General features: G+C 45.5%; 1 protein-coding gene across 1 annotated transcript; it reads right to left on the bottom strand.

The window, feature by feature from the left end:
• Positions 1-1,546: 1,546 nt before the first annotated feature.
• On the bottom strand, positions 1,547-7,819 carry LOC114587876 (blue-sensitive opsin-like). The gene is made up of 5 exons (XM_028712723.2): positions 7,429-7,819; positions 6,921-7,089; positions 6,501-6,666; positions 3,299-3,538; positions 1,547-1,701 (listed from the first exon to the last, which is right to left on the bottom strand). The coding sequence occupies exons 1-5, from the start codon at positions 7,814-7,816 to the stop codon at positions 1,573-1,575; spliced, it is 1,092 nt and encodes a 363-aa protein (XP_028568556.1). The 5' UTR covers positions 7,817-7,819; the 3' UTR covers positions 1,547-1,572.
• Between the last annotated feature and the right edge of the window lie 3,633 nt (positions 7,820-11,452).

Genomic DNA, 11,452 nt, shown 5'->3' with positions numbered 1-11,452 from the left:
ACAGGTAAAGAGCAGAGGGGAAAGTAACTTATCCGTCCCCAGAAACTCAAAGTATTGGAGGTCACATGAAGTCATGAGGCATTCTAAAAGAGTAAGTTATGAGGGGGTTTTTTTACCTTGTTTTATTCCTGGCCCTTACTATTTGTTTAGAACATACACTATATGTCAGGATGTTCCCAGTTTTCAAATCTTGATTTAGCTATGAACTTACCAGGTATCCTTAGGCAAAACCACGTTGATCAGCTCTCCTTCAGTAATATAGCTCATAATGCCAGGCTGCCTTATGGGGCTGGTGTTACGATTATTGAGATAATGTATGTAACATGCTTTGAATAGGTTAACATGTTCAAAGCACGTTTGGCTCTTACTTTTGTGGCCTAAGGTGCAGTCAATTGATTTTCTGAGAACTATAAGGAATAGCTATATCTGATGACATGACAGCCCTGTGAAATAACTCCTCAGTACTCACATATCCTGCTACGAGGGGTTGTTAAATCCCCATCCTTTTTAATGGAAGGTTTTAAAATATATTTTAGACAGGAACTTCTCAAGAGGTACTGGTTAACTGGTTTTGTGTCTTCTGACCTGCTGATTCTGAAGACCCCAATGAGTCATTGTGTTAATGGAAGGAATTCAGGAGGAATGGTCCACAGAGCCCAGTAACCTATCTCTGGCATTTGCTCCAATGGAAGTCATCAGGCAATTTTAGTGATCCATGCCCTGCAGCTGCCATGCAAAAGTGTTTGCATTCAGAGGTTTAGGGTTACCTTGAACACAAAGCTCATCTGTGGTGTTGTGTTCTGCTTTGAGGGTTATCAGACCTACTATTTGCAAGCATTGACATACATTTTTGCTGCCTCCTGCTGGAGGTAATGAAATATGGAGGAGGAAGAGAAAGGGAAGGTTGACTTGCAATTTTACTATCTAAGAGGATAAAATTTTCCCTCCTCCAAATCAGGCACCTGTGGCCAGATGTGCCAGATCTGATGCTGGTGAGAAGGGACTGTTCTCTCATGGAGGTGGAAGTAAATGAGTACATGCACTGCAGTTTGTCAAGCTAACCGTTCATAGCACACCCAATTCCTAATGCACATAAACCAGAGCTCAGAAAGACATTCACATATAACCCAGATGCTCTTCTTTTTGCAGATTTGCCAGCAGTGGCAGAGACAAGGAAGGCTGGACCAGCCAGATGTCACTTCCACAAGGCGAGGGTCTTGACTGTTCTGCAGCAGCTGGTAGTGACACCCCTGATTGCCATCCATAGCTTTTCAGTGTGTCCAATAACCTTGCTCACCTCAGTGGGACAGGAAGAGCAGTCCATGAGCACAACAACTGTTTGTAGTGCAACATTAATTGTACAGACAGGTGGAGCAATGCCAGTTGGGGTATGTAATGTGAGCGCCCTGTACAGAAACCAAATGCCGGATGCAACGAATGGAACTGCAGTGGGACCCTTGCAGGAGTAATGCACACATTGGGCGCATCCTGCTGTGCAGGGCAAAGGGTGTTGCTGCATACAGTAGAAGTGTTCCCTGGAGGTAGAGTGGGTGGTGTGGGCATTGCTCATGGTTACGCTGGTGACACCTGGCTGGAAGACACCGACGAGACCTGGGTGGCTTGGGAGGAACCCGAAACATCCTCCTCCTCACCAAAGGGGCTTTTGCCACAGAAGACAAGCTTCAGCATGCAGGAACGAAACTGAAATGGAGAGAGGGTTAATTAGCAGGGATGTCACAGCCCTAGGGAAGAAGGACACAACAGTTTTCTGAGCCCTAGTCCATACGAGAGAGGTACAGTGCTGAATGCCAGGGTTCCAGCTCTGATTTTCAAACTTAAGGGAAGCCTGTTCACATCTGTTCATCTGCCAAGGAACCCCTGCACATTGCAGAAGATTGTGACACATTTGCCGACCTGTTCCATCACAACAGTGCCCCTCTCAGAGCGCAACCCTGAACCATGCCTAACATTATTCTGTGGCTACACATTGCAGGCGAAGACAGACAGTGGTGCAGAAGCTGTCTTTCAGAGAAACTTCTCAACAATTACTGACCTTCTCATTGTCCACTGTTACTGATACTTTAGGGACAACCTAGCAGGGAACCATAGGGTGCTCCCCAAGTTCAGTGTGAAAATCACAAAGCTCTCTTCAAAACGGAAATGTCTCTAAATACATGTACTGCTATGCATACTCTGTAGGGCAGGTAATTTGACAGAGGGGCACTGAGTGCATATCCTGAGATGATACCAGAGTCCTTGATAAGCTCAGGGAGAAATGTTGACATGTAAGCCAAGTGAGGGATTTTATATTCTTTGCGTGAAGTTCTGGTCATAGGGAGCACAAGTCAACATTCAGGGCAGTGAGGAGAGATTGCCAGAGCCCTAAATGATTCCAGGGAAATCCAACAGAGCATACAAGAGGTATGGGATAATAATAATAATAATAATAATAATAATAATAATAATAATAATAATAATAATAATAATATACCCTGCCCATCTGGCTAGGTTTCCCCAGCCACTCTGGGTGGCTCCCAACAGAATATTAATAAAACGCTAAAATATCAAACATTAAAAACTTCCCTAAACAGGGCTGCCTTGAGATGTCTTCTAACATTCAGATAGTTGTTTGTTTCCTTGACATCTGATGGGAGGGCGTTCCACAGGGCGGGCGCTATTGCTGAGAAGGCCCTCTGCCTGGTTCCCTGTAAGCTAACTTCTCTCAGGGGGGGGGGGGGGACCGCCAGAAGGCCCTTGGAGGTGGACCTCAGTGTCCGGGCTGAACGATGGGGGTAGAGACGCTCCTTCAGGTATACTGGGCCAAGACCCTTTATGGTTTTAAAGGTCAACACCAACACTTTGAATTGTGCCTGGAAATGTACTGGGAGCCAATGTAGGTCTCTCAGGACCGGTGTTATGTGGTCTTGGCCACTCCCAGTCCCCAGCCTAGCTGCTGCATTCTGGATTAGTTGCAGTTTCCGGGTCACCTTCAAAGGTAGCCCCACGTAGAACGCATTGCAGTAGTCTAAGCGGGAGATAACTAGAGCATGCACCACTCTGGCGAGACAGTCCGCAGGCAGGTAGGGTCTCATCCTGCATACCAGATGGAGCTGGTAGACAGCTGCCCTGAACACAGAATTGACCTGTGCCTCCATGGACAGTTGTGAGTCCAAAATGACTCCCAGGCTGCGCACCTGGTTCTTCAGGGGCACAGTTACCCCATTCAGGACCAGGGATAAATGTGTCACTCTCTCTTTCTGCCCAGACCAGCTTGGTTATAGATGTTTCCCGTGCTAACCTGCTTGTTCATGAAGACGTAGATGACAGGGTTATAAACAGAGGAGGCCTTGGAGAAGACAGAGGGGATGGAGGCCAGACGAACGTCAAAAGGTTCTCCACGGTGGGTCACTACCCACAATGCAAAGGAAGCGTATGGCAGCCAGCACACCAGGAAGCCCATCACCATCACCACTACCATCTTGGTCACCTCTCTCTCAGCCTTCTGTGTGGTGGCTGACTGTTCCTGCTGCTTGGCAACCTGATGAGGTGGGGAGATGATTAACCATGAGTGAGAATAACTGAAGCCCAGGCGGCAGAGTGCACACAGTACAGGGTTGCCATATTGATGGAGAAAGAAAATGGAAAACTGCAGCACTGGTGTATTGATTAGGTCTACAGTGAGCAAAGGCACTACCTGAGTGGGTGAAGGGGGTTCAATCTGCCGTAATAAAACACTGGCTATGCTTATCACCACAACCTCTGTCTCTCATGGTGGAGCCTAGTACCCATGGAGTAGATTTCTGAATGCAAGGTCCTAGCTAAGAATCACTACATTGGGAGGGACCTTGTGGTTTATCTGATTGAAACCTGGTTTTTCCTCCATAGAGCCTTGCCAAGTGACGTCATTCTACCTTTTATTTCAACCTTCCATGATCAGAGGTTCCACAACTATCACTGCTTGTGCTCTTACGAGTTCGCTAACATTCGGCCTAAAAATCTTCCCTTCAGTGCAAGTCCATTATTTTCTTACCCTACCTCCTAGTTGATATGGAACATAATCCACTGAGCAGCTTTCCTCTACAAACCCCACTGAAATGAATGGGACTCCTCCCATATTTTTATTCCCAAAACAAATATTAATTCCTCTTCCTACTCCTTCCAGTTCCTTCATATTTTCTTCATTGCACTTTCTGCATTAGCTGATACAGGGGGAAGCAATTCCTTAAAGCAGTGTTTCCCAAAGCACGATGCATGGACCCCTAGAAGTACGCAAACAGAAATTTTAATGTTACTTTAACATTGATTTTTTAGCTGCAGCAGACAATGCAAAGATAAAATAGTATTATTAAAACTAACCCCAAATTATCTTCACCCGAAAGGGGGCTGCTGGTAAGTCTAAGCTCTCATAAGGGGTATGCGATCATTGTAAGTTTGGGAAGTGCTGGTTTAGAAGACTGATGGCAGGAACTGTGCATCTGTACACAGATTTGTACACACTGGTGTGCCTTCATATGTGTGCAGTGCACGAAAGTATGCAGATGTAACTGAACACACGTGTACAGCTGCCATTGCAGCCGAATCTGTTGATGCCTTGCTTGAAAAGTATTGATCAGGGCCCTCAGTGTGCACAGCACTTGGCGCAAAAGTTGGCAGGAGGCGGGGCCTCTTCCCCTGGTAACCACAAGAAGGGGAGGAGAAGCTGACCTTTGGGACGCTCGGTGCGCGCCACTTCAAACACTTGACAAGCGCAGGCATGTGACATCACACACGCAATCTGTGTGCGTGACACCAGTCCCCTCAATCGGCTTTGTAAGTTGGTGTGTATGAGCAGAAGTAGTTGCACCACGCTCAGAAGTTCAGGGCATTCACTGTGGTGGCCCCTAAGGTATAGGATTTCCAGCCCACAAAGGGGCATCCGGCACCTTCCTTGTGTAGGTTCTGCTGCATGCTGAAGATGCATATGACTGTGGCCTTTGACACTGGGGATATATATATTTTTAGACCCCATACCATTCTTGTGACTGTAATTTGTTTAAAACTACTGTTAATAATACATATTTAAATTGCTGAGACCTGCCCTGGGAGATGTTTTTAATTCTGTATATCTAAATTGCTGTAGCCCACTTTGGTGAAGCATGGGTAACAAATCCAAACAATCCATCCATCCATCCATCCATCCATCCATCCATCCATCCATCCATAAAAACAGAGTTTGCATATAACCACCCCAATATACAATGTGCATCATGAATGCACAATGAAAAGAATGTCTCCCCCCACAACAGCCCCAATGACTTCTTTTCTCCACCTGAGGGGGAGTATCAGCTAAGGACATTTTAATTCAGATTGCAGAAGCAGGGTAGATAGTTTACGTTGCCTATTTGTATGAAGTAGTACCAATCCTTATTTGGCTCCCTGGCGACAGTTATTTAGAGATATTCAGTTGTATCCAACATAGCACAAAGTAAGTGTACTGCCAGTTCAAGTATTTGTGTTTGTGCAACGGAGTTTTCTCCGCCTCCCCTCCTCTCATGTGCATCTTAAATCTGTTCTAGGGGTTCCCCCAATCCCCCAAGGAGAGGGGGAGAAGTTCCACTGTGCAAGCACAAACCCTTACACTGATGGGATGTATTTGTTGGATACTGCCCATTAGCTAGACACCTTACATGCATTCACACATTTAATATCACATCTCATTTGGCCCTTAGGCATGTGGCACCTACAGAATTTTACATTAACCTGTGTCTGTGTAGCATGGAGGTCAAGAGCATGTCACTTCAGGAAACAACAGACATGAGTTCAAATCCCCGTCCCGGCAGGGGTTGTAGTCCACCAGAGCCTCCCTGTGGGGAAGCAGGCCAAAGAGGGGCCACACTTGCTTTTAATATACAACAGGGGTCAGCAAACTTTTTCAGCAGGGGACCGGTCCATTGTCCCTCAGACCTTGTGGGGGGCCGGACTATATTTTGAAGAAGGGGGGGGAGAACGAATTCCTATGCCCCACAAATAACCCAGAGATGCATTTTAAATAAAAGAACACATTCTACTCATGTAAAAACACACTGCTATAATAATAATAATTATTATTATTATTATTATTATTATTATTATTATTATTATTATTATTTATTTAGTTATTTATTCCCCACCCATCTGGCCACGCTGATTCCTGGACCGTCCGCGGGCCGGATTTAGAAGGCAGTTGGGCCGGATCCGGTCCCCGGGTCTTAGTTTGCCTACCCCATGTTGGATCTTTAGCTTCTCCCACAAAAAGGATACTTGGCAACAAGACTGGAAAGAGCTAATGCTGGTGGGTGGACTGAGGCATTCCACAGCCGCTTCACCTGTTCTTACCCATCCCTTTCTAGACACTCCTCTTCAGTTTGGACAGTTACACACCTGAGCAGATTTTCACCCTGGTGGTGGTGCTGTCTGCTACCTTTCCTTACTTCTGTGTCTCATCAGAGGGGAGCAGAAGGGAGGAAAGAGGTAGTACTCACTGCCCGCAGGGTTAGAAGAAGACGACCGTAAGAAAAGACGATAACAGACAGGGGCACTCCAAAGCAGAAGGAGAAGAGGAATAGGACATAAGATTCATTGTTCCACTTGTTGTTCGTTGTATACCAATCAGGACCACACGAGCACTGCAGCCCCTCAGGAATATACCTAAGGAAGTTAAACACTTTTCAGCAATAGGTTTCCACTAATAGCAGAGGGTGGCGTTAATTTTACCCTAAATACATTAGGCATGGCAAAGAACTGGTGAGGTACCTCAGGCAGAAGTGGGGGGAACTGTACACAACTCAATTCCATGTAAGGTATAAATTTCCGTCTTAGTGCCTTAACCCAGACTGCCTCTACTCCCATAATCTCAGCTCAGCCTTCCCCTCCCTGACATAACCTTATTCTCCAGCACATACCTGCTCCAGCCAAACAGGGGTGGTACTGAAGCCACCAAGCCAAAGACCCATGTTATCATGCAACCAACAATGGCATGGGTGCCTCTGAAGGTGAAGTTTCCCAGAGGCTTGCAAATGACCAAGTACCGTTCGAAGGCCACAACTGCCAGGGACCATAGGCTCACCATGCCTGGTTGGGAGTAAAAAACAGAGGACAGGATTGTCTAGTCAGCCCCCTAGGCATATGGAAATGCAGATGCAGAAAACAGCCACATACCAATTCCTTGCTTTCCCCAAACCTCAGTCTCTGCTGTCTTATTCACAATGTGCAATTTCCCTTATCCGAGCTGTCTCTGGCTTGCTAACTGACAATGTCACTTCACAGTACCCTGAAATCCTCAGATAGCTCCACATACTCATCCCTTACAATCCTTCAGCTTTCCCAGTCTTGTGTCTTCTTGCTCTCTCATCCACCCACTCATCCTCCTCATTCTTGCCAATGCTACTAAGTTTCAAAAATTTTACTTACCCCCCAATGTGGCAGCAAAGCCCTCTATCTTGCAAGCAAGAGGGCCCATGATGAAGTACATGTGGGAGAAGCTGTAGAAGGCAGTGGTAGATCCAATGCAGACCACCACCAGGTTTGACACAGCAAGGTTGACCAAGATGTAGTTGAGGTGGGAGCGGAGCTTCTTGTACTTGAAAGTGCAGAAGATGGTGAGGATGTTGATGGGTACCCCAAGTACAACCAATAGGAACATGAAGGCAGCCATGCTCATAAAGAGGCCTGGACTACCAAGGTGAGTCTGAGGTACCAGAAAAGGACTTAGAGTTGTGATGTTGGCAACATCCAAGGGCACTGGGATGAAGAAATTTTCCGGGAGGTCATCCTGGGAGTCGGAGCGGGCTTTGTGCATGGTGGGGATTGCAGTGGGGACAATGAGATGGAAAGGATGGGGCTGGGGAGTTGAGAGGGTGGTGGAGTGTCTGCAAAGTAAGATGGATTGAGCGGAGAAAACTGAAAGAGAGGGCCTGCTTGGGAATGGGTGGGAAAGGCAGGTTGAGAGGCAGCTATTTGAGATGGGGCAGAAAGAGAAAGAGAATCCGGCTTCAGTTCACATCCCTTTGCGAGGACGGAGTCACAAGCAGCCGGACGGCTCGGGGTACCATGGCGAGCGGGTAATGAGTCACTGTGTGGTTGTACAGGTTGCCTTTATACCTGAGGGGTCCCGAGGTCTCTTCTTCTATGGCTACAAATTATCTGTGCCCCCCCCCCCGGCATTCCTGTCTTCCTTAATCGTCCTTAAGGCTGGAAAGCCTCAGCTAAGCCAAGCTTATCCTCAAGGACTGCAGAGCAGTTGTAGCCAAAGGGGCAAGGAAAGACAGGTTTAGCTGCCTGACAAGCCGCTTTGAAGGTACTTAATCGGACGGTGGAGCCCGATTAAGGACTCAAAGGGGGAGGAGGGCAGGTCAGATAACAAGACCAGCTAAGAAGCTGAGATGCAGAGTTTGAGGAGAAAATGTGCTCATTTCCTCATTGGGCCCCTCCAGCAGAGGCTCTGCTGGCCCTTCCCAAGCCCAGGCTGCAGTCCCTTGCCATCCTAGATCCAAACTTCCTTCCGTTTGAACTGAGGCACTTCAATGAGGCCAAACCTCCCCTTTGCTACCCCAGCCTAACACTTGGAATGTGTGATCCATTTTTAACTCACCTTGTGAGCTTTTCCCAGAACTGAGACTAGCACTCCATCTGCTCTCAACAGCCCTGTTAAAGTCACACCTATGTTTCTAATTTCTGAAATGCAATGTGAATGACTTCTCCGTTGACACCACTATTTACCTTTGTGCTACTACTTACCAGCCCTGATTCAGCAGAAGGGAAAAACTGAATTAATTCCTATCCTAATTCCATTCCTCTGGTCCTATACAAATCAATGGAGTGGTGAAAGTATCTGATTTTGGCAATTTAATGAACCTATCCCTAGCACATGTACCTCCAATTTGGAACTTCTTCCACTGGCCATTCTTTTCCTGGTCATTGTTTGCCACAATCCTACCTTGAGAGCCACAGTAAAATGTACATACATTTATTGCAGCAGTGCTAATTGTGCTTCGGGGAGATAGCTTGTTTTCACCAAGTATTGCTTGAAATACTACATATATGTATAAAACCAATAAGCCGCTCTACCAGGTGGACAGTCTACAGTATATACGACAGGTTTTTTTTAAAAAATAAAAATGTTCGGTATAAACCAATGGCCTCTAGTCTTTCAGTTTTTATATAAATGTCAATCTGTCTTATTCCTTGCTATTTGTTGCTTTCTTTTCCCACCTGCTTGTTTTCCCTCAATCCTAATAAAAATGTAATAAAAGTAATAAGTAAATAAAATGTAATAAATCAATTAATGGTGGTTATTGATACAACACTCATTAGGTCAGTTGAAAATCATCAGCAATTATTTCCATATTGGTCCCACTTTTATTAAAAAGAGGTACAAAAGAGGTGATCTTCTGGAGGCTTCCTTCCTAGTGCAAATAAGAAGGGGAGCATCTTTGTCAGAATCAGGGGGGTGGGGTTAAAATCCATGTGCTCTTTTTCCTTTTACACCATCCATGTTAATTACATTCATACAAGCTTGGCCCTTAGTATGCTTATATATCCACCCCTAGAACTTGTTCCAGTGACATTGTTGTTGTTTAGTCGTTTAGTCGTGTCTGACTCTTCGTGACCCCCTGGACCAGAGCACGCCAGGCACTCCTGTCTTCCACTGTCTCATGCAGTTTGGTCAGATTCATGTTTGTAGCTTTGAGAACACTGTCCAACCATCTTGTCGTCTGTCGTCCCCTTCTCCTTGTGCCCTCCATCTTTCCCAACATCAGGGTCTTTTCCAGGGAGTCTTCTCTTCTCATGAGGTGGCCAAAGTATTGGAGCCTCAGCTTCATGATCTGTCCTTAGTCACCACTAAATTATAATTAAAAGTAAGTCAGACCATGTACCTATTTGCTTACGTAAAACAGCAGTTGGTTAAAAACAAAAACAAAACCATCCACCACTCCCGCCAGCTGTGCATTGTTATTGATCTGATTGGGTCTCTCCCCACCCCCACCCCCCGGATATTGGAAACTTGCAAAATATCTCTAAATAAAGGAATGGTTAGGAAAAGTTGAGTATGTGTTAATTATGACAAAATGAACTACACACAGGCCTGGTTTGCAGATCACAAACAGTAGACAAAATAAACTATAGTTTAATTTGAATGAGCAGTGTGTTGGTGCAGGCTGCGGCCAATAACATATTATACCAGTTCTGATGGAACCACCCTAGCTGCTGGTTTGCTGTTTGTTCTGACATGCAAAGCTGTAACACAGTTTAGGATTTAGATAACTGATGGGTTGCTTGTCCCTATATACACCTCCCTGTTGGCTACAGAATCATAGAGCTGTAGAGTTGGACGGGACCCTGAGGGTCATATGGTCCAACCCTGTGCAATGCAGGAATCTCAGCTAAAGCATCCATAACAGATGGCCACCCAGCTTCAAAACCTCCAATGATATGTCTGGAAACACCCTCTTATCTACGCCATGTTTACCAAGTATTTGCTGTGGGGCATGAGAGGGCCTTCTCAGTAGTGGGTCCCCAATGATGGAGTACCCTGGCATGTCAGGTTTGACTGGCACCAGTTAAAAGCAAATTTATTTGTCCTGGCTTCTGTTGATGTGGTTAATTTGTTTATGGTGGATATGGGCATGCTTGCCCTGCTGGATCAGTATGACTTGGGTTGAAGGTTCGATGTTTTATTTGATTATATACTTTTGATTTTTCATATTGCACCAAGTTCTGGGATTATTTTAAGGATGAGCAGGCTATAAATTTTTGATAGTAATTATTATACACATATCCTGCCATTCTCTAAAATGCTCAAAATGGATGGTACCCTCAATATTGTGCCTCAATATTGTGCATGTTAGTTTTTTATTTGAAAAATTTACAGCTGTTTCAGACTGAAGTCACTGAAAGGGTGTACTACTACAAATGTATTAGAACAGGGTGGTCAAATTTCAGGTTTTCAAGCTGAGCGTTGTTTTCTCATTTCAACCTGTAGATCCACCGGTTGGAGCCAGGTATTTAAAAAGTACTCAGTGGAGAGGAAATTTAGGAAAAGAGTGCCTCTGATTGCTTGCGGCTCAGGAATTTATTTTCCGTACCAGAACTGAGCTCATATTCCTTTCACACAAAAGTCTGCTCTTCTTTTCTCCCTAAAGCTTTCTTAATTTTAGTGGCCTAATTTGGCAGGGTGGGGTGGCTGTCATTGGAAACCCATGCTGATTAATTGTAAATCACCCAGAGACAACAATCTTCCTTTGCTGCACCCCCTGGATTATAGTCCGGCCTTGGTTTGTTCTATTTAGAAAAGCTGCTTTGGGATTGCACGTGTGTGTGTGTGTGTGTGTGTGTGTGTGTGTTGAAAAGGAGGGGGAGGCAATTTGTAGTGCAGAAACTGAAAGGCAAAGGAAGTGTTAAGCTACTCCGCTACTACTTGGCTCTAAATTCCTCA

The sequence above is a fragment of the Podarcis muralis genome, chromosome 17 (genome assembly GCF_964188315.1).
Source record: "Podarcis muralis chromosome 17, rPodMur119.hap1.1, whole genome shotgun sequence".
Taxonomy (NCBI): Eukaryota; Metazoa; Chordata; class Lepidosauria; order Squamata; family Lacertidae; genus Podarcis; species Podarcis muralis.
The sequence above is the reverse complement of the archived record's forward strand: the minus strand, read 5'-3'. Positions and strand labels throughout refer to the sequence as shown.

Bases quoted from the DNA above. Each gene is read 5' to 3' on its own strand.
- LOC114587876 (XM_028712723.2), bottom strand. From the start codon at position 7,816: ATGCACAAAGCCCGCTCCGACTCCCAGGATGACCTCCCGGAAAATTTC. The intron at 6,667-6,920 runs GTATGTGCTGGA...TAACTTCCTTAG, and splicing joins CCCCTGTTTGGCTGGAGCAG to GTATATTCCTGAGGGGCTGC. The intron at 3,539-6,500 runs GTGAGTACTACC...CCACCTCATCAG, and splicing joins TTCTTCTAACCCTGCGGGCA to GTTGCCAAGCAGCAGGAACA.